Here is a 24,195-nt window from a genome sequence, read left to right as displayed (position 1 = left end):
CTTCAGCAAGAAGAAAAGTGGACTCAGAGAAGATGCAAGGAACAATAAGTACAGAAACTGGTAAAAATACTGGCTAATTAAACAAGTTATTGAGTATTAAAAGGAAAATGAAACTCTTTTATGCTAAAAAAAAGTAGAAATTACATTGTAGGCAACTATACAGAGGATGGAGAAATGTTCAGTTTAATCAAATATTAGCTCATAAAAAAAATCACCAAATACAGAAAGAAACAAACTACCTTAAGTACAACTTCCTAAGGACTTCCGATATTGGAATTAGCAAATATAAGATATTATATCTATGGACAAAATGCCCAACAAGGTATTTTTTGAAAACTAACAAAAAATAAGAAACTATAAAAAAATTATCAGGCAGACTGAGAAAGAAATATTACTTTCAGAAATAAAAACAATTGGGTGGGAGAGGGTGAGGGTTGAAAAACTACCTATTGGGTCCAACCTTCAGTTATTTGGGTGATGGGTACACTAGAAGCCCAACCTCCACCATTATACATGCTATATCCATGTAACAAGCATATGCACACCTCTGAATCTAAAAAAAAAATTTTAAATGTTGATATTAAAAACTCAAAGGATGAGTTAAATAGATTAGATACAAATGAAGTAAACGACAACTGAGTTGAAGAAATAAAATAATAAAGTTGCCATTTGGGAACTGCTCAATAAATAAGTAAATACATAAAAGTATGTTCACTTCAAAAAACCTACAAAGGCCAAGGGAAATGGGCAGATAAAAAAGAAAATCAAATTCTTCAACAACAGTAACATAAATGGTCCACAGAAGTAGGCTCTAAGAATTTAAGATGTGCACATTAGAGTGCCCTTGAAGCCCAGGAACTTTTTTTTTTTGAGACGGAGTCTCCCTCTGTCACCCAGGCTAAGAGCAGTGGCACCATCTTGGCTTACTGCAACCTCCACCTCCCAGGTTCAAGCAATTCTCCTGCCTCGGCCTCCTGAGTAGCTGGGACTACAGGCGTGCACCACCACGTTCGGCTAATATTTAAGTTTTTTATTAGAGATCGGGTTTCGCCATGTTGGCCAGGCTGGTCTTGAATGGTCTTGAACTCCTGATCTGCCCACCTAAGCCTCCCAAAGTGCTGGGATTACAGGCGTGAGCCACCACACCCGGCCAAAACCCAGGAACTATTCATGTCAATTCCCTGCAACATGGCTAAGGTAGTAGTAAAGTTTAACATTTATTGCACTAAGAGAATCAGAAAATACCAGCACAATGATAGTGCCTTACTTTATGTAGCAGAGCTTAGTCTTGTTTAACAAATACTCTTCTGTTCTCATATTTTATATATTTAGGATTTATATTTAAATCATAGCAATCTTTAAATCCCCACATCCTCAGAGGTAGAAGGGTTTTTTTGTTTTGTTTGTTTGTTTGTTTGAGGTAGGGTGTTGCTCTGTCACCCAGGCTATAGTGCAGTGGCACGATCACAACTCAAACTATAGCCTGGAGCTCCTGGGCTCAGGTGATCCTCTCTCGTCTCAGCCTCCCAAGTAGCTGGGAGTATAGGTGTGCCACCAGGTCCAGCTAATTTTAAAATTTTTTTTGTAGAGACAAGGTATCACTATGTTGCCCTGGCTGGTCTCAAACTCCTAGACTTGAGCAATCCTCCCACCTCGGCTTCCCAAAATGCTGAGATTACAGGCTTGAGCCACCATGCCTGGCCAAAAGTTTTCTATTAGTTTGCAGTTCTAGAAAGTCCTTCCAATTTCCCTCAGCACTAAAAATATTTTCACAGACTTCTATGTTTAAATACTCCTCTAATAATGCTCAGTCCTGTCGATTAGCCAGTTAAATCAACAAATACTCTTGTTTCTCCTATAATACAGATCATCTATAAAACAGGAAGATTTATATAGAGGAAATCTTTTGTAAAGAAAGAATCCTTGGTTATTAAAAACAAATTGTATATACACATTTTGTAAACTTGGTTTCTACTACTATAAACATTCAGATAACACATTTTATCTATTAAATAATGAATATCAATTATTCTGAAGAAAATATAACCTATCTTTATCACCTGTTCCTTAAAAAATTAAGTATAAGATATTGTAGGCAGTACTTCTGATAAGAAACTGAATACAGAATTTAAAATACATAATCATCCTAGTAGTCACATATAGGTACCAACAGTCTAACAGTGTGTATTCCCCTCCCCCTAAATTCCAGTCTGCTTACTATAGGACTTCATTGACTTTACACCTATATATGATTTATCACTCTTCTTGCAGCACTTTAAGTGAATGCCCCTAAAATCTCAGTAACAATTCTGATCTAATCAGAAAGGCTTTGATCTATAAAATCAGGGTATGATTTTCTTTGGAAGCTGCAATTTCTCATTTAGCTCCATTTTCTGGCTAAAAAGTGAACTAAACAGCCCGCTGAATCTGACAGCACCTAAAATAGGATTCTTCCCCTCCTACTTGGACTCGATGGGGATGGTGCCACTTAATCCTCTGGAAGATTTATCTGAAAAATAATCCCAAGGTGATATGGGTTTCCTACTCTGTACTGGTTCCAATCCAAAAACGTTGGAAAAAACCAAAGAGAACACATGATTATGGTTCAGCTTTAAAATTCCTACACAAGGTTCTAGAAAGAAAATATCTTAAGGATACTAAAGCTCATCAGAAAAGGGGGCTATCCTTTGTGCTTCACTGACATATGCCTAAAATTCAAAATTCAGGACAAAATATTTTAAATATTTTACCTATGTTTTATAACATATTTGCCTTTTATTCCTTCCCTCTAGGTTTTATTCTCTTTTAAAACAGTCTCCAAGATTTATTCTGATGCCCACAAACTCAGTATCCTTGAATTTTTAATGTCTCTTTCTAATCCTGCTCTTATCACTTTGCCCCTCCTCAGCCTGAGCAATCTCTTCTTCTGTATCTCCTTTCTTGCTTTTAATTCTTCCTCATTCTAGACTTAGTAGGGGAGTAACAAAGTAGACTCTAGGCAAGCCAGCTGCAAACGTAAACATATCTCAGTAAACTCATGCAAGTCTGAGTTTAAGACTTAAGAGGTATTTACGGGAAGCTGAGAGGCTGCTGAACAATTCACAGTGAAAAGCACCACCAGAGGTAAGGGCTAATGGTACACATTCTTTTGAGTTATAATACTAGTAAGGAGTCTGGTTCTTGGTTTAAACTGGGATGCAGTCTCTCAATAACTTAACACTTTTTCCCGGTCAGACAAGACTTGTTATTTAAGTTGTAAAAGGCTAACTTATTCATAGCTATCTCATGAGACATGCAAGACACATATAAGTGAAAAATCACTAATAAAAAGTTACCTGTATTCCATTTATATAAAATATCCAAACTAGACAAATCTATAGACAGGAAATGGATTAATGGTTGATAAGGGCTGGGAGACGTGAATGGGGAGTGACTGCTAATGAGTACAGGGTATCTTTTGGAGGTGATGAAAATGTTCTAAAATTAAATTGTGTTAATGGTTGCATAAGTCTGAATATACTAAAGACTACCAAACTGTAAACTTTAAATGGGTGAATGTTATGCTATGTGAATTATAAAGCAATTTTAAAAGATTACTATGATTGTATGGTTTTCTGTATTAGTATTTTATATAAAAAGGTTAAAAAACGTGACTATGGATTACACATAGCAGTATAAAAAATACTCATGCTATAGTAAATTTTTTTCAAAGGTTAAAAAAGTTACCTGAAAATTTCTCAGCTGACAAAAATTTCAACTTACAGCCTTAAATAAATATTTACTTCACTTTTTCAGTTAAATATTTACTCACCCTCCTCCAACAATAAACTTCACCCAAATGAATTCTAATGCAACTGAACTGTTATTGAGTTCAATGTGCCCCAAATTAAGACAATACAAAATTTCAAAAAGCAAACCAAAATCAACCAATTGAACCAACTAAAGTAAGTTGGGTAAAGCTCTTCTATGCGAAAGACCATTTTTTTACCCCAAAATTATTTAAAAAATAATTAGTCTTTGCTAAATTAGTTAAAATTTAAAAGTACTCAAACCATAGTTTGCACTGGCAAACTGGCAAACTGGCAGCAGTTTCAATCTCACAAAGTGCAAGTGAACACACCTTGCCACTTTTGATGTTCTTCATAGGTTTCCTGATTTTTTATTTAATGTATCAACATCTTCTAGTTGTGCTGTGATCTGAAGTACATAATCCGTAAGTAGTTTTCTTAAATTTCTATAAAGGCATGTATTACACAGTTTTTAAAAGTAAACTTTGTAAGTATATAATTGCGAGGAAAACATCTAAGCTAAATTTAGTTGGAGGGCTCTACTGACTATAAAAATTAGATACTGACCTATTTTCACTACAATTATAGTACAAGCAAAATACTAAAAAGACATGGCATGGAACTATTTAGTTTATAAAGTTTTCTAATAATGTTTTAGCATTTACAATCTCAATTTGCCTCATCTGTTAACTAATTCAGATTTATCAGTTTTGGGTAACTTGTCTTATCCAAGTTATCTATAGACAGATCTCTAGACAGAAAGTGTCTTATCCAAGTTATTCAAAACTGAAGTGGATTCAATTCCTAGTTTGCTACTTATAAATCGCTGCATATTTGAGGATTTGGACTCAGACTAACCCAGAAAACAATAACTGACTTCCTGATCCAATCCATCCTCTTCTCTTCTTTAAAACTAATAAACAAAACACCTCACATAGAGCATTTACAAATGTTTGCTGATAACCTTGTATACTTAAGTTGAAAGAAAGGAAAAATATAACTTATTAAACATTTAAGATGGTAAAAGCTTCATTTATATACAAATACATGGGGATTCTAAATATTTTACACATATGAAATGTCCCTGCTGAAAAAAAATGACCAAACGCATTTGCCTCTAACAGACTTCAGTTGATATAATCTAACATTTTTCAAAATAGAGTCACTCACTGAGTTCATGAATTGTGACATGAAATTTTTTTGTGTGTGCAGGGAGATAGATGCTGAGGAAAGTAAGAGAGAAAAAAACCTTTTCAAGTGAAAGTTCTATTTAATAGCTTAAAAAATGTGTAACCACCTACCTCCTATACTTGAATAGCCACACCTCAAATCGCATGGCCCAAAATGAACTTCTCAACTCCTGCCACTTCTTAGTTCCACGTCTGAGGAAACAGATCTATCCTTAGTCATAAGCTCATAGAATCCTCTATTTCCCTTATGGCAGCACTTACCTGGTGAATTATCTCTCACTTTAGATTTTAAGACCCAGGAGGAAAGAGATCATGTCTTTTTTGTTCATATTTAGCACATGACACTTGATGAATACATGAGACAGATGAATAACAGCCATTATACCTTGGCTTCTCCCTTGTCGACACTGATTATCTTCTATGCAGGAAAAGGTATTTTCAGAGAAGTTGGCCGGCAACAAACTGTATCCTACCATTTTCCATCTATAGAATACATGGTTGTCTTTTATCCCTACAAAAATATCATAATGGGTTTCTAAAAAGAAAATATTGGACCCTAAAAAAAATCTATGGCTTAATCAAAACTTGATTTTCAGATTACTGTTCATCAATAACTTTAAAGTTTATCAACATCATTAGATACACACTCCCATTATTGAAAAATGCCACATAAGGAAGGGAACAAAAGAGAAAAAACATAGTTATGACTAAGAGCCCACACATTTTCTTTCCCTGAGCTATTTATTTATTAATCTGCTCATTCATTCAACATTCATGGATGGATGAATTTTTTCTAAAGTTTTCTCTACACAAGAAGCCAAGTATAAAGTAATTCAGACACAAACGAATTTCTGGGAGCTGGGAAATCCATTGTCAATGTATTCTAGCCAAAAATATCTCTAACTTAATCTTGGAGTTTTACTACATAAAACAAGTAATACTGTTTACACTTACAGAGCTACTTATTTTACTGACTGTAGCAAACCAGAAAAGATCACACTAGATGGCTGACTAGTTGAAACACCTGCTTACTGTATCAAGAAGCATTTATGCAGAAAGAGAAAATGAAGATGACAGATATGGACTAACAAAGGGTAAGCTGTGGGTTGGTCACAAAACAAAAACTGCCACTTCTAAGACTGGCCCCTTGGCAACCAAAACAGCCTTACAGGCTCTCAGAAAGGATAATACCCTACTGCTTTACAAAAAGTGAAAATTTTATTTCCTATCTACTTAACATTCTGAGGTATGATGGCATACTGCAAAGATGTTTTTCTAAAGCCTGGTAAGTTATGAGATTCTGTTTGGAAAAACAAAAACAAAAAAATATATAGCCATCCCTTGTCTTTTATCATTCACATTTTCATTTCTGAATTTTGGTAATAAAGGTAAGCACACTTCATCTTTATACACACAGTACCAAATTATGATGTGATCCTACTAGTCATGCTAAAGAAAAAGGTAGTACTAAGAATCCAAGACATTCAAAGTTGGTAATGAATTATATTCTTATTCTTTAAAACAGTACAATAGACAATTCTTGAACAACATATTCTTTAAAATAATTAAGCCACCTAAAGTATAACTAAAAAAAGAATGTTTACTTACATCCCTCCCTGAGGTGGTCATATCACAGATGAATACAAAACACCAGCCTAAATTTAAAGTGATTATACATGACCCATGCTTTCTCATAGTCTGCTATATTTCCAGCTCACATTCAATTTTCTGTCATGTGTTCACCAGAAAATGAACAGGGAGACTACAAAAATTTAACAGTCATATATTGATAATCTCTTTAAAATGAATGAAACAAGACCGCTTTTAAGGAATTTATTTTCAATAAACATTGAAGCTACCATTTATAGTATAATCTCTATTGTAAACTCAGCTAGCTTGTGTTTAAGACTATCTTCTTAGACTCAAGAGAATTTCATTTGAATAAAGGATCAGTGAAATAATTTACATCAGTGGGTTGCAAACTAGTAAACATGAATAAAATTTTAAGCCATAAGAAAAAAGTGTGTATGGCTTGTGGAACTAATTGTATTATGGCCATATCATATGCTTTTTTAATGTTAAAAAATGTAATAGCTCTTCTTGGGGAAAATTTCCAAAGGGAGCTAACATATGATAATATACTTTTCAAACTTAGTATACACTGCCACCTCAAATCCCAACTCAATCACAAGATTCACTCTCTGGGTACAATGGAACAGTAGTCATACCCTTCACGTACAAAGATTTTCTGACCCATCACAATGGCCAAGAGACTTACTTCCGCAGTAGCAATGAAACTGCATGGATCAACAAATTATTTCTGAAAAGTCCAAGGACATGTATTAGGCTCCTGTTAATAGCTCTGAAACTCTTGGCAAATAACTGCTCTGTTTCAAATTTCCTCATCTGTTAAGATATAGGTAGTAACAGTATCTAGCTCATAGGGCTGCTGCGAAGATTTAATGAGATAATAATTGAAAATCTATTCTAATAGTCCCTGGCACATAAGAGCTCAATAATGTTAGTTATCATTGTTAGTTGCTAATGTCAAGGCTAGGAAAACATAAGAGGCACACAAAGAATCAAGAGGTCTCATTAGCATTGTTCTCCAACAAATGGATCTAAGCTGGCACTGACTATATGAAATTATCCATTTAAAAAGCCAATAAATTTTACTATGTATTTTCTTTTTTCTTCTTCTGTTTTTTTTTTTTTTTTTAAGACGATGTCTTGCTCTGTTGCCAGGCTAGAATGCAGTGATGCGATCTCGGCTCACTGCAACCTGTGCCTCCCGGGTTCAAGCAATTCCCCTGCTCAGCCTCCTGGGTAGCTGGGATTACAGGCATGTGGCCACCATGCCTGTGCCACCACGCCCGGCTAATTTTTTGTATTTTAGTAGAGACAAAGTTTCACCATGTTGGCCAGGATGGTCTTGATCTCCTGACCTCATGATTCGCCTGCCTCAGCCTCCCAAAGTGCTGGGATTACAGGCATAAGCCACCACACCCAGCTTGTATTTTCTAAACACTGAAAATAGTCTAGCATTTTGATAAGCTTGAAAGTCTAGCTTAGAGGTTTATTTGAACACAGAGTATGCATATTATTAGATACTTGTTGGGTTCAAATTAAATCAGCTGATAGTTATCTCTCTTCTTTAACACATCATCTAATTCCTGTGATTCCACAATTCCTCTCTGGTTAAAAGGACACGAAGTTCATGATAATATTTGCAAATGTAAAATACTCTGAAAAGAGATATGTGATTATAAATGTCCTGTTAACCCTCGAAGCCAAAATATAGGAAGTTAAAATGAAGCCTGTAGGTCCAGAATCAGTCAACGTAGTCTTCTACATCAATATAAGAACACTGCCACACTTCAGATTTGTATAATCTTCACACTTAAATATCCAGGTTCAGAAAAAATAACATACAGGAAGAGAGTCAGAAACGTCTGCTACGATAAAGCTTGTAACTACTTCTACTACCTCCTCCTACAACAATCACTTTCACTCCAGGTAGTTTTTGCTTAATACTTACCAAATATCTGAATGTCTACTATCCATAAAGCACTGTGCTAGCCGCTAGCCTTTCGGTAAAGTAAAAATTTATTTTTCCCTTTAGAATTAACTGAATGCAATTATAATTTAGACACAAATACCTAAAAGTAAAACATATGATAGAAACAATACACAGACATTGCTTTAAGCACAGAGAAAGGAGAGATTAAACACTCTGGGGGTTAGAGATGACTTTGTGGAAGAAGAAATATTAGAAATGAGCTTTACTAAAAGAGAAAACCAAAGCTGGAGAAGGAAAGAAACAAATTCCAGACTGCACACTAGCATGAGCAAAGATCCATGGAGAGAAAAGAGTGTGTTCCAGAGATAGCAAGTGTACTAGTTTGGTTAAAACAGACTAATGTCTTGAGGTCCAATCATGGAAAGTGTCAAAAGCCAAACCAAGAATTCTGAACTTCATTCCAGAGGTAAAAGGGAGTCACTGAAGTATACTGAGAGAAATGATATCATGAAAAACCATAGTTTAGAAAGAATTTCGATGGTTTATAGAATCGGGGAGGAGATGCAGTACAAGATGCTAGCAGGAAAGAGACCAGTTGGAATGCTAATGTCTTGGTTTGGGTCTGCAGTAGTAGCACCCACACTATTCCAAGACAATTTTTCAAACTTAACCTAGAACTCACATATAAAGCCTTAATGCCTTTTATAAAGACTCCATTTTTAAAAAATGGTAATAACTGAGTTAATCAGAATGATTTGATTTCCTTACTCTTTTGCATCCTTTCCTGTAGCAATGATATCTTCCTGCTCATTTCTAACCATAAACTGTAACTCCTCTTCAAAATACCAACCGTTGTCCTTCCTTACTGACTGATCATTCTAGCCTGAACATTCACCTTTGCTTTATTACTGTTACTCTTCATCCACAATTTAACCATCTACTCCCACCTAATCATTAACTCCAAACCCTTGACATCTTGCCAGCTTTGCAGAGCCAAATAAAGCTACTCATACTCAACTTTCTTTCTTCTATTACCTCTTAACTTTTAGTCTATTCAAATGCAAGCTCTCTAAACTCACAGAGCTTACAATGTCTTCTAAATTCTCTACTCAATCTCTAGTTTGGCTTCCAGGCTCACTGCAAAAGCTATACTGAATGACAACCCTCTCATACTAAGCAAGTCCCTATACCCCTAAGTAACTCAAGATTTCATATACTCAATAATAACAGCTACCATTTATTTGGCACTTTCTTCATGGTAGAAAAGATCTCAAATGCTTTATATAATTATTTCATTAAATCTTCAAGATAAACTTATGACAAAAGTATTTCCACTTGACATAAAAAAAAAAAAAAAAAAAACAGGTTTAAGAAATCAAGTAGCTTACCCAGGAACACCTGGCTACGAAGTACAAGAACAGGGACTCAAACTCTGTCCTCTCTTTCAAAGGTTAGTTTTATCACCATGTCCACCATGGGGCCCTTCAATGTGGCTCTACTGATTACATCTGTTCAGAAACATTTCCCTAGATCCTTCATTAAGGATATCAACCACTTGAGAATTAACATGGATTCCATTCCTTAATCTAAACAATGGTACTTGAAGACATAAAATGTTTAGCTTTGTTAACTTCTGAAACTTTGGGAATGAGAAAATGAACTTAATTTCTTAAATCTTTTCTGAATGTTTTAGAAGAAAACATTAGTCTTGCATTGGAAGACTTTACATAAACTTACATGGACTTGCTTAACTCTAGGAATCTATGAATCGTTAAGTGTTAATGTTTAGCTTTTGAAATTTTGGTTCCTGGTAATAAGGAGGTTCATCTAATTGGGAAAAATCCACTCAGTAATATCTTGAAAAATACTTTTATATCTACCCAGATCTGATCCTGGCATGTTATTTAGGTTCTCTGACCCTGTATTTCCTTATTTATAAAATGAAGATAACATCATATATTTTAAAGGGTTATGGCAAAAAATTAAAGCCTAACACAAATAAATGGCCAAGAAAGTATGGCTTCCATTACTTTCTTCTGTATCTAGAAGTAGTTTAGCCTCAAAAGATTTTAATTCTAAATCGTATCAGCCACAAAAACTAATCACTTTTAATCCAGATCTTAAATATGGATACTACATATGCTTGGTCAATGGATTCCAAATAAACATTAAGAATTATAAAAACTCAAGATCCCTCCTTTATCACATATTTACTCAAGGAAGCTTAAAACATCTCTAATATTATAAAAACAGTATAAGAGTCTAGTTTATTGATACACATTAAAAGCCTGTACCTTTCCTCAGTTCCTTACAAAAATTATAAAGTCTATTACATTTTAGATAAAGGTATACAGAAACTTGCCTCTCTCAATTGCTTACTTTCTCTAGCTCTGACCTGCCTCAGCAAAAGAAAAGCCTGGTAACGAGATTATCTAGGTAGTACATGGATAGCTAGGACATTCAAAGGTCAAAATCATCAAAGAATATATTCTGGAGACTCAGAATGAAGTATAAAATTGTTATGTAATATGGAGAACACATGACATTAGAAAGAATGAAGGGTAAAGAATATAATCAATCTTTTGATTTTGATATAGGTTAACCCAAGTTTATTTCATATACAAATAGCTAATAATCCCAGGTCAGTTAATTTATATATCTTGGCAAATAGCAAAATAACAAACACAACTTAATTTTAAAATTTGTTATTTGAGATGGAAGACAGGACATATTGTGACATAAAATTACTTAGAGGAAGACACAACTTTTACCCAGTTGCCTCACTATACCTTCTCCCCTTGTCCAAGGTTTATATATTTCACAGGGCCATGCCTTGTTTTATCTTCTTGCTTAACTCCTACAAAACCCTGCCGTGGCCAATTTTCTTACATGGCCGTCTCTTTCTCCTGATTTGATTAAGGATGGAAAGTATTCAAGAGTATACTGACTCAGAGTCAGGTGCCCAGGCAAGAGTTAGATAATCATTTGAGAGGATCATCAAAATATCACCTTGTTATATTATTTCTACACAAGCATAGATTTACATCTTAAAAAATTAATCCAGCTCTCATGGGTGAGTATTTCAGAGATAACAAGTTCTTTGTGGATATATGCCACTCTTTGGTTAAAAATTACAAATAAGCACACACAGTTAAACCAAAATCAGCTGTACATTCTATTAGCTATTAGAGTAAACAAATGGCCTAGATGTAATCTGAACAAACTCAAAGACTATAGGTATTTAGTAACTGCTCAGCAATATTTACCACATGACAAAATGATGTTGCTATAGATTTCTTTCAAAAACAAATGAGGTATTACAGAATTTTCAAAGGTTTAACAAGATAAGACCCAGCTTGAAGTGACAGAAAAAACCTTCATAATGTGTTTTTATAATATCCTTCACATGAGACTATCAAGGGTCCTGTGCTTGTTCAAACCTGTAGTCTCAACCACCTTTTGTCTCCCATGAAATCTCCATCCTCCTTCCTCTCAAGAGTTTCCCTACACATCCCAATCCCAAAAGAAAAATCAATAGCTTACAAGAATACAAGAACAGCTTTTCTAAAGAACCATCACCAACTTAGAATTTGTTAAATAAAACAGAACTGAGAAAGAAATCCAGCCTTAGAACACTGAAACATCTAAGTGCCTGACACATAACAGGCATTTATTTGGCAAAGGCATGTTGACTAGACACACAATATTGATAAAAAAATTTAAAAATGTAATAACTGGACAGTACATGTGATAATCTAATCTGCCCAACTGGCTTTACTGATTTGGAAGCTGAAACTCAAAAGGTTAAAGGACTTGTCCATGGACACAGATATTTTGGAGCACAGCCATGACTAAATAATCCTTGTCTCCTACTGCACTGTTCCCTTCAACAGGTCATATACCTCAGCCCTTCATGTAAAAAGATACAATATGTACACAAAATACATAAAAAGATACAAGCCAAATAAAAAGCAATTTGAGGACTATTATTTCTCAAATATAATTGAGGTAGTTAACTTCAAACATTATCAGTCTTAATATACCTTTCCCATAATGTAATTACTTCACTGATCTAAAAATGTTTTATGATATCAAATTAAAATGTCTTAGGCAACTGCCATGTGCAGGAAGTTCATTATAGTTTCAATAATGTGATACTGCTGTAAACTTCCAGATTAAAAGTAATCATCCTTACATGACTGAAAGTTTAATCAGATACATATAAGTTACACATAACAAGAACAAAACTATAACACTACGAAATGTTACTTTGTGCTTCAAATTATTTATTGGTAAAGAAAGCATTAAGTCAATAAAAGCAGCATCTAAGAACAGAAAATCTCCTTATTTTCAATTTTCTTATTTGTAAAATAAGGAGTTACAGAAATATAATCTTTGGAAAAGGCCCAATATGTAGCAAGATAAAAGTATAAAAGTGAAGTGTTTCAAAGAGAGTTGGGGACCAAGCTATGCTAAATTCCCGAGCGCTCTGGAACCCTAAGTCTCAGCAGAGTAGTGTTTCAACAAATCCCTCCACTTTTCGGAGCGCAACACATGTAAAATGGTTGTGTTTAAAACCCCAACGTGCAAGTGTGAAAAGACTGTTTTACAAAACAATTGTTAAAATGTCTAATTTCTCTCAATAATGTCAAAATCATTTCCTTTCAGAAAATGATAGCTATCTCTCATACTCTTCCAACCACTTCTTAAAACACATTCAGCTCATTATTCCAATTAGCAGGAAACTTGCGGTGAGGTGGGGGTAGCACACAGATCCCATGGCTTGGAGAACTGAAGCATGACTTTTGTGGATTTGTACCATGTGGTGTTTGAGGAGAGAGAAGAAAAATACCTCAGGTGATGAAATTTTCAAAACGTATCTAAAACTGCAGTTGGTAGAAGGCTCTCCAGAGCCAGCTGTCTTTCAAGAAAAGGCTCCAAGTTTATCTAAAATCTACAAGCACAACAGAACCATACCTCAACCAAGCTCTAACATCAAGAAGTTTTACCCGATTTACGTAGTTAAAAGGATGAGAAATCGGAATTTACTTCAATAGATTTGTTCGATGCCTTAATAATGAATGAACTGGAGGCATCACTCACTGACTTGAGTTCTGAAGGAGCCTCTCAGCCCTGCCCCCAGTAAAACCTTAAGCAATTTCTACAGAACTGGGTTTTTCGAGGCTAAGCCCTGTTCAAAGAAGTCTCCCCGCCTCCCTCCCAGAGGCTGAAGCCCAGGACAGCCGGGGCGGCGCGCCAGGGCGGGTGGGGGCGCGGGGACGCCCCCTCCCCGCTTGGGAAAAGTTCCGCAGGCCGCTCTCCGGCCAGGCCGGCCTGCGGCCGTCGCCTGCGTCGCCGCCGCAAACACCCCTCTCGGCCGCGGACGGCCAGAGGGTCGCGCCCCCTCCCCGCGCCACCGCCACAAACACCCCGCCCCCGCCTCCCCGCCACCGCCCTCGCTGAGCGTTAACCCCTCGCCGCCCGCCGCCCGGCTCGGGGGAGGAGGCCGGCAAGGGGGTGGAGTTGTCGCGTCTCCTCCCGGGAGCGCCCGGGCAGACGCCCGGCTTGTTTACAGGCCCCAGGCCTGCCCGCCGCCGCCGCCGCCGCCGCGCAGGCCCGCACCGCCCGCCAGCCCGCCGTCGGCCCGAGCGCCGCACTTACCCGGAGCAGCCGCAGGCGGGCAGGTCCCTGGTCGGCCGAGGCGGCGGCGGCGGCAGCCGGGGAGGGGGTCACCGCGGCGGCGACGGCGGCAGCCGGGGAAGGGGTCACCTCGGCAGCGGCGGGCCAGGTCAGGCCGGGGAAGGGGCGGAGGAGGGGAGGAGCCGGGCTGCGTCCGGGCCCCCGGCTCTCGGCGCCCTCGCGGCTCAGATCATCCGGGCGTTGGAGAGGGAGGCAGAGAGCGGGTCCCGGAGAAGGAGGAGGAAGAGCCGAGGACTCATCGCTTTCGCGCCTCACCTGTCTAGTGTCCCCCCACCCCCCCTCCCCAACCACCCGTTCCGGAGCAACAGCTGCCTGAGGACCCGAAGCTGCGGGCCGGACCGGCGCCGAGACCACTGCTCTCTAGCTCCCGCGCGCGCTCCCGTCCCTAGCGCCGCCACCGCCGCCGCCGCCTCTAGCGCGGCCCCGCGCAGGCGCGCTCACGACCGCGTCGCCCCTCCCCCACCCCTCCGCTCGCCCCGCCCCGCTGGCTCCGCGGCTGCTACAGCTGCGGCGCGGCGCGCCGCTACAGAGACCCGGATGTCGTTGGGCAGGAACTGCGGCGAGGGCTGGCGGGCGGGGGAGGGGCCGCCACAGATGACGTCACTGCCCTACCCAGCTTCTTTCTCTGCCGCTGCCGCCGCAGTTCCCTTACGGCCTGGAGCACCAGGCCGAAGCCGAAGGGAGCGTCCGGATCCCGGATAGCAGCCAGGACCCGGGCCTTCACGTTCTGGCGCCAGGGACTGGACAGAATGTGCGGCCATTAGGTGCCCAGTAGATCGACAGCCCCTCCGTGCCCGGCCCTTGGCCAAGTAGGGACTCGGAAGCTACCCCTACGGCGTCCGCGCCCCGAGCCCTGGCTCTTCTACCTGCCTGCAGATACAAACCCCACTCCCTGCGAAGATGGTGTACACGCAGCCCCGAGCACAGACCCGGAGCTGTCCACCCTTCTTGGGCGCCGTCGCGGTCTGGCCGCTGCCCTTCGAACCCATGGTGGGTCCCAGGCAGCTGCCAGACCCCCCTACCCCAGAGTCCCACGCCTCCAGAGCCTTCCTCTCCCAGTGACCCCAGGAAGCCCAAACAGATGCCACGGCCACACACCTCGCGTCCCAAAGGGCAGAGACACACGCACGCTACCACCGCCCACCCACGTGCGAGTGCAACTGATTCACGCACGGGGCACATGCTCTGAGTTTCTGGCAGGTTTTCCATCAGTAGTTCAGGGGATTCCACATTGTATTTATTTGCACATGTTAGATAATCACGTGATTCTGTCCCAGGGGACCTCCAACGACCTCCAATGAGGTAGGTTAAGAGAACAGGATTTTTCAAAATCAGGAGAATAATCAGAAACATAACAGCTGCTTCTATTAAGAGATAGAGATGAGCTAAAGTTAATAGAAACTGCACGTGCCGGCGGCCAAAATCCAGTTTAGCTAGCTAAAAAACCCAACCCACGCTCCTTGCAGACGCCGGGGATAGAATGACAAACCCTAGGCAGCCAATGAATCGCAGCCTAGGAGCAGTACATCACCAGCACGGGTTCCCATTGGCTGGGGTGCCCTTCCCTCTCTTGTCAGCGACTTAACCAGTTCACGAATTTGACCTACACCACATTCACAGGAAAAGAAGTTAGAAGAAAAGTCCGTATTTTTAAAAGATGTTCTGATGCACACACAAAACAAAGACTTCATTGTAGACGGCCGGTTCTTTTACTGGCCAAATTGAGTTCTGGCCAGTAAAAAAGGTAAATTTATGTTGAAGGCCTCTTTATTTTACTTGAGGAGCTTACTATAGCAATTTGCACCCTACTACTTTCTATCTCCTAAACCATTTTGTTGCCTCGACTCTTAGATCAAAAGCAACCTATTTATTTTTTCTGGCATTCAGCAAATATTTAGCTGCTGCTTTTAAAGTTGTAAAAAGCCATTTCTAATTTTTTCAACATGACTTTGGGGAAGGTTCTGTTTCCTTCACTTTTAGACCTAGAACCTAACAACAGGATCAAATATATAATCGCCAGTCACTGGCAAACCAAATATTCAAGGAATCCAAAAATTACTCAATATCTTTGGGATTATAATTTTTTTTTTTTATTTTTTTTTTTTGAGACAGAGTCTCGCTCTTTCGTCCAGGCTGAAGTGCAGTGGCACAATCTCGGCTAACTGCAAGCTCCGCCTCCCGGGTTCACGCCATTCTCCTGCCTCAGCCTCCCGAGTAGCTGGGACTACAGGCGCCCGCTACCACGCCTGGCTAATTTTTTTGTATTTTTAGTAGAGACAGGGTTTCACCGTGTTGGCCAGGATGGTCTCGATTTCCTGACCTTGTGATCCACCCACCTCGGCCTCCCAAAGTGCTGGGATTACAGGCGTGAGCCACTGTTCCCGGCCAGAATTTCTTAGGAGAAGATGAACATGGATCATTTCCAGATATACAAAATAAAAATAAAATTCACTATGCATTTGGTCTCAGTATCATCTGAAGATACATTTCCTAATTCTCCACATATCTCCCCCACCCCCCAAAAAAAGAAATTAGATCAAAGATCTTTGAAACGCTACCTTCTTGGAATCCTTAATACTCCAGACAAGTAACAGCATGAGTAGCATACTGGTGGACTCATTAACATTCTGAACTAGAAAAGCTCATATGGCAACCATTTGGAGTGCTCTTAAAAGACAAATTTTCTTATTCATAAGCAGAAGCTGGGTCACTAGTGACAGTAGTGGACCATAGAAAACTTGAAAAGCCTCCCTATCTTTCTGCTTCCTTCCTTTAGGCTTCCACACCTTTCTTCTCTCTGTTTCTGCACTTGGAGAATCTGGGTCAATTGTAGAAAAAGAGGGAGATAAATAGAAAATATGAACAGAAAGAAATTTTTAAGGAGTCTACACATTGTACAGACTGCCGATAAAGCGGCACCTTCCTACTATTTATTTCTGAATACAGCTTGCAGGGACATTTTGGTATGAGCTAGGAAACTCATGGGTTATAAGATTAATATTTTAAAATTTGAAACAAATATATCAATATTGTCTGATTAAATATGTTTAATATCATCATATCCCCTTTTATTAAACCTTATACTAAGGAGGGGGGACTAATAGAAGGGGAAAAGAACATTGAAAAAAGAGGATTGAAAGTTCTCTTCTGAACTGTAAGACTTTGCCGGGCCTCCTACACGTATTTGGGATGTTCATAGTAAGATTTTAGTGGGAATATATTGCCATGACGATAACATTTTAGTAATTTTTATAGGTATATTATAAAACTATCCTGCTCTACTTTGGAAATCTGTTTGTATTTCAATTAACAAAGAAAAAGATTATCTACAAGATTGGCTTTAAAGTCCTGAATTTAGTGTGTGTTAATAGCCTAGTAATTGGGAGGCTCAGGGTGAGGACAGGGGCTGTAGTGTGGAGTCTAAAGCTTAATCTGGTCAGCATTACTCTCTTTCTGTTTCCACCACAATTGTGACTTAAAAAAAGGTTTACATTCCTGCTCCCAAATTACTCTCCAGGAGAGTCACCCTTGAGGCAGACTTGCCTGGGCCTCTCAAAATATATGCAGTAATGTGAGTGACCCCCTCAGGAGGCTAGTATTTGAGAATACCCCTCACCATCCTTTTACACTGAAGCCAGTCACTACTCAAGAGTTAAAAAGCCAACCAGAACATAGGTTCAACAATTCCTTCCTCCCTCACTACCTGTTTCATATTTTTTTCTCTCATACATCCTCTTCATTTGGTTTCCTCTTTTCTCATTTCTCCTTCTCTCTCTTCTCTTTTTCTTTTCTCTTTTTGCCTTCTTTGCCCTTCTCTTCCCCATTCTTCTTTTCTCTCTTTTCATTAGCTTAGTACAAATTGTAGCTTCTGCTACCCATTTTCTCCCAGAGCAGAACATGCGAGCAGACAGTGCCCCTAAATGAATTTCATTCAGGGAGAGGGTGTGCCCCCTACCCCAGCCCTCCTTCCTCCCTCCCCTACATCATAATATGTTATGAGAAACTTAGCTGCTTAGAGGACTGTTACAGAATGAAAAGGATTAGAGAATCCTGTCCTGTGTGACATCACTGGGCAGCCCCATTAGGGAGGGGCAGAGGGGAGCAGCCAGCAGTCTTATGCTACCACTGTGGCTCATCCTGGGGCAACTGTGAGCACCAGAGGCCAAGTCCTGGACAGTCTTTAGGGTAGGCTTTCACCTCAAGATAGCTGTATATGGCCACAGCCTTACAATACTAGCGTGGATCTTGTCAGATAAGTTCATCTGTTCATCAGATAGCTATTGTGCACCAAGCACTGTGTGGGACACTGGAGGTAGATAATGACATCAATAGGCAAGCCCTGCCCACAAAGAGCCGACATAATAATGAGAGGCATAGACAAATAAGTCAGCAGATAGAAAGGAAATTGCATACTGTGATCCATGCTGTGAAGAAAATAAATAAGGAAACAGATCAGGGAGATGACTTGAAACAGGTGTTCAGTGCAGACCTCTCTAAGAAGGCAGCATTTGATCTAAAGGATGAGAAGGAGTCAGCTTCATAATCAGGGGAGAAGTTTCCAGGTAGAGGGCTCAGCATGGGCAAAGGGCCTGATGTGGAAAAGAGCTTGGAGGAAAAGAGCTTCGCAGAAAAGAGTTTTCTACAGCCCAAAGACAAGTTCAGCAAACTCAAGGCAAATAGTTTATGGTCATTTAAGTTTCGAGAGTGTTTCAACGTGGACATTAGGGATATTTAATTTATAATCAGGAAACCACGTTGTGTGGATGGGTATAATCCATAGAAAATAACGTGGTGAGTTGATCTGGTGCAAAAAGCAAAGCAACTTTTTAAAAAATCGAAATTAAAAATAGTCTGGGTGCAGTGGCTCACACCTGTAATCCCAGCACTTTGGGAGGCCAAAGCGAGTGGATCACTTGAGGCCAGGAGTTCAAGACCACCCTGGCCAACACAGGGAAACCCCGTCTCTACTGAAAATACAAAATTAGCCAGGCCTGGTGGCACACGCCTGTAATCCCAGCTACTTGGGAAGCTGAGGCAAGAGAATCGCAGGCAGGAGAATCACTGGAATTCGGGAGGTGGAGGTTGCAGTGGGCCGAGATCATGCCCCTGTACCCTAGCCTGCGTGACAGAAAAAAAAGCACCTTTATTCAACTATTGAAATTGAGAAGTATTCCATAACCCCAGGAAAGACCCATCAGACAATCCAGCAGCAGCTAGAAAAGAGTGAATTATAAGCTTCAAATAAATAGTTTTCATCCCAATATAGGTACCTATTTGTGTTAAGTAAAGACTAGCACAAATTTGAGTGGCTTCTTCAGAACAATTCTTCTGGGTGTTTACTGTCTATTCTGGGCATTACAGAAGATCTCAAACTAAACCAAACTTTTGAAAGCAGTGATACACTGCATCCTTAACAATGGTGGCCTGGTTGAAAACAGTGATGAAATGGTCATCATCATAAAGCGTTTTATCTGTACGTGACTCTGCAGTTTACAAAGCACTATCATACAGACTAACCAGTTTAATCCTCTCAAAAACCCTTGCAGGTAGACAGGGCAAGGACTCTTAATCTCCTCCTTTACAGAAGAGAAAACTAAGCATCTGGTAGTAACTACCCAGGGTCACAGAAATTAATGACAGGTACCCAGGTTTGTCCCCTGTACGATACTGAGCATTGTCGCTTTTACATGCTGGTAGTAAAGGCAGCAGGAGTGGAAAGAGTGCTGAACTTAGTTCCAGTCAGTGGTGTGGAGAGCTGGCCTGTACTGGCTCATGACAGCAGATTATTAAATTTTCAGAAATTTTGCCTGCTGTTTGTTAAATACTCATTATTAAAAATTAAATGATATAGGCCAAGTGCAGTGGCTCATGCCTATAATCCCAGCACTTTGGGAGGCTGAGGTGGGTGGATCACCTGAGGTCAGGAGTTTGAGATCAGCCTGGCCAACATGGTGAAATCCCGTCTCTACTAAAAATACAAAAATTAGCCAGGTGTGGTGGCGGGAGCCTGTCATCCTAGCTACTTGGGAGGCTGAGGCAGGAGAATTGCTTGAACGCAGGAGGCAGAGGTTGCAGTGAGCTGAGATTGTGCCATTGCACTCCAGCCTGGGTGATAAAGTGAGACTCCATCTCAAAAATAAATAAATAAAAATAAAAGTAGAAATAAAAATTAAGTTATATAAACTTTCAATGAAATAAATTTTAAACAAAGGTAGTATGTGATAAAAACATCACTTCCAAATTATGTTAATATATTTTAATATTGTCTTTGTTCTTTAGGCAATTTACGTGCATTGTGTCTGCATGGTGGAAATTCCCTATAATATGTAATTGTACATCTCTTCCTAATACCACATTTAGTGAGTTTTCTTTGGTAGCTTGATCAGCGGACACCACAGATGAGGGCTTCACTTATTGCTTTGTTGGTTGTGGGCTAGATCAGGGGTGTCCAATCTTTTGCTTCCCTCGGCCACATTGGCAGAAGAAAAATAGTCTTGGGCCACACATAAAATACACTAACACTAACAATAGCTGATGAGCTAATACAAAACAAAACGAAACAAAATCACACACACACACAAAATCTCACATTTTAAGAAAGTTTACGAATTTGTGTTGGACTGCATTCAAAGCCATCCTGGGCTGTATGCGGCCCACAGGCCCAGGGTTGGACAAGCTTGGTCTAGGCTTAAGTGACAGAGAAAATGTTTTATGCAGATTAAATGTAAAAGACATGTTGTGTCTATAACTGTTACATGGTGAATAGCATAAAAACATTCAATTTAGCAATGAAGTCACATAATTGACTAATAAGCTCTAACATACATTTTTGTTGTTTTATTTTTATCTTAAATGAAAATATTAACCAATAGCCATCTTGGAATTACATTTGGAAAGGTGGTTGTTAAACATTTCCCAGCACACACCTGGATCTGCATCTGCTGTGTCAGTTGAAACACTCACTGGTTCTGTGACCTCAGGCAAGTCATTTAAATTATTAGCCTTGGTTTTATCCTCCACAAAATACTTCCTCCTAAAATGTGTTGTGAAAATTAGAATAGATGAGGCACCCTTAAAAAGATGACTGATGCGGTTGGTTGCCCCACCACTTCCTACTACTTGGCAGAGCCTCCTCGTTGGCAGATCCTTCTCTCACTAGAGCCTGTATATGGATGCATGCTCTCTCACCCTCCCTTGTAGCTTAGAGCAGAGCATACCAATCTATGTGCCAACATACCGTGGTATGTCTCAGATGGGTCATAGATGTGATAAGGTATTGATCCCTTAAGCCCTTGGGACATTCAAGTGAGGCTAAGCTGCTGAAGCCCTGGGATGGTATGACTGGCCACAAGCAACATTACTCAGGTACCTCTCTGTGTCACAAAAACTTTATCTTTGTATTTGTGTCATGGTGTGAAAAAGTTGAGAAGCACTGCCTGGGGACATAGAGAGGTAGCCCAATTCTGGATAAAGGAAATTGAGAAGTCTTGAGGGGGTAGAGAGGTTTTCTTCCCTGGTAAGAAGAATCACAGGAGAGAAAATGCCTTCCTCAGCCATACGTTGTTATTTCCATATGTAAGCCTGGAATTTCAAGGTTATCTTGCAAAGAACCAAGGTAATGTAGAGAAAAGAATTGATAGCAAGTGGCTGGATCTTTCACATTGTAAAGCCATTGAGCCATCCGTGCAATTGCCCACCTTGGGAATTTATTTTTAAGAGTAATAATAAATGTTCCTCGTTGTTTAAACTACTTTGATTTTTGTATTTGGTTATTCATAATTAAAAACACCCAAATACAGTAGAAGAACTGGTACATCCCTGACACCTAATGAGTGCTCAGTATGGTTAATCACCAAATTAGATTCTTTGCCTTTAGAAAAGCTGCCATGGTCAAATGTGTGTTGATCTTATTTTTCGTAAATATTTAAGAAATTTGTTCAGTAACTAGCTTAACTTTTAATATTTATCTTGAGTCTCTTCTAAATATGTTTTTACTGTATGATAAAAGCAATAATTGAAAAATGACATCGTTTTAAGCTTGAGAGCAACTAGATACAAAGATGTTGATATGCATTTTCTCTTCTTGACGGATCTAGACAAACTGGAGCACCATTACATGAAAAAGGTTAAAGAATCAATGTTTTGCAGAATAGAACTGGAATTAATTCATGGGAATTACAGAGAAGATCATATTAGTTCAATACAAAAAGAGGGCCTAGAATGTGCCAAGCTCCATACAATGCCCCCATGAGTGTTATTTAATTCTCACCACAACTTTGCAAAAAAGAAACTATTTTTTTTTTCCATTTTACAAAGGAGGAAGCTAAGGCTGTGAAAAAGAGCTCTTTTGCAAGCCTAGAACCATCTGATTCCAAAATTCCCACTCTTTCTGTTGCAAATTCTGGCTAAGCTTTCCAGAGATGACTTGCTTTCCCCTTGAGGCCCTTTCAGTGCATTGTCCCATGGAAAACAAAAAGCCCAACAATGACATCTTTACCAAAGATGCCTTGGGGAGATGGGAGAAGAGTTACAATGCACATTACACAGCAAAATCTTTTTTAAGCTCCAAGTAAAATTGTTTTTTTCTTAGAGTTTTGCTTCCAGCAGTCACTTCCTCCATTCTCCTGCTCTCTCCACGTAAGGAAAACTTCTATCCTGCCTTCTCCTAATACACTTTCCCGTTTTTTTTTTCCTGAACATTTCTTAAAAATCCCACATAAGGCAAAAGCAAAGACAATATCCATCAACACCTCCACCCCCACCGCATGTCCATGGAGAGCTTCAAGTCATCCTGCCACTGGTACAAACACGGCAGAGGCCTCTTTGTAAAGAAGTGGTAGGTAGAATTCAGGTTAGCACCAGAATCTAAAAACTCCAGCTCCTTTGGCTGGGGCCAGGCTGGTAATATAAATGTTAGATCAGGCTGGGTCTGACCCAATAGGGATTGGAAGAGCATACTTGTCACATTTGAAGGCATTCAGAAAAATAACAACCTTAAAACATTCTAAACATGTTGGAGTCAAAGGGGATACCTCTTGACCACTGCATGAATTGGAGTTCAAAGATCATCTCTCTTTTGCCTAGGCTGTGGACTAATTATGTAACCTCTCTCAGACTTAGTTTCCTCTTCTGGAACAGGGAATATCAACTACCTTACAGAAATAAATGAGATCCTGTACACAATGCACCTACCACGTTGCCTGACCCAATAATGTGTACATACATAAGAAAATGCTCATGCCCTTTGCCCACTTTAACATTTTTTTTCTTGTATATTTGTTTAAGTTCTTTGTAGACTCTGGAATGGAGCTGGAAGCTGCATCTTCAGCACACTAACGCAGGAACAGAAAACCAAACACTGCCTGTTCCCGCTTAGAAGTGGGAGCTGAACGAGGAGAACACATGGACATATGAAGGGGAACAACACACTCTGGGGCCTGTGAGGTGCAGGGAGAGCATCAAGAAGAACAGCTAATGGGTGCTGGGCTTAATACCTGGGTGATGGGTTGATGTGTGCGGCAAACCACCATGGCACACATTTACCTATGTAACAAACCTGGACATCCTGCACATGTACCCCGGAACTTAAAAATAAAAGTTGACAAAAAGAAAACATAACTTACTTTTAAGCACATAGTGTGTATATATATATATATATATTTTTTTTTTTTTTTAGACGGAGTTTCCCTCTGTCACCAGGCTGGAGTGCAGTGGCACGATTTTGGCTCACTGCAACCTCCGCCTCTCAGGTTCAAGCGATTCTCCTGCCTCAGCCTCCCCAGTAGCTGGGATTACAGGCGCCCACCACCACGCCCCGGCTACTTTTTGTATTTTTTGTAGTAGAGACAGGGTTTCACTATGTTGGCCAGGATGGTCTCAATCTCCTGACCTCCGCCCGCCTTGGCCTCCCAAAATGTTGGGATTACAGACGTGAGCCACTGCACCTGGCCCATGTATTTTTAATAATACATTGTAAATGATTTGACATTATCCATCC

General features: G+C 39.8%; 1 protein-coding gene across 5 annotated transcripts in view; it reads right to left on the bottom strand.

Annotated features, from left to right (window-relative positions):
* The window catches only part of PPM1A (protein phosphatase, Mg2+/Mn2+ dependent 1A), a 47,064-nt gene extending 28,834 nt beyond the window's left edge, over positions 1-18,230 (bottom strand). For 2 of the 5 annotated variants that reach the window (XM_054449209.2, XM_054449211.2), the window contains exon 1: positions 17,902-18,230. In XM_054449209.2, the coding sequence (XP_054305184.1) occupies positions 17,902-17,925 (24 nt within the window). In that variant the 5' untranslated portion in view covers positions 17,926-18,230. Of the gene's footprint in view, positions 1-4,120; positions 4,198-5,089; positions 5,171-14,159; positions 14,292-15,082; positions 15,259-17,901 lie in introns of those variants that run through there. The other 3 variants (XM_054449210.2, XM_054449215.2, XM_054449214.2) reach the window with 3 other exon arrangements.
* Between the last annotated feature and the right edge of the window lie 5,965 nt (positions 18,231-24,195).

This window comes from Pongo pygmaeus, chromosome 15 (genome assembly GCF_028885625.2).
Source record: "Pongo pygmaeus isolate AG05252 chromosome 15, NHGRI_mPonPyg2-v2.0_pri, whole genome shotgun sequence".
Taxonomy (NCBI): domain Eukaryota; kingdom Metazoa; phylum Chordata; class Mammalia; order Primates; family Hominidae; genus Pongo; species Pongo pygmaeus.
Note: the sequence above shows the minus strand (reverse complement) of the source record. Positions and strands in the feature narration are given on the sequence as shown.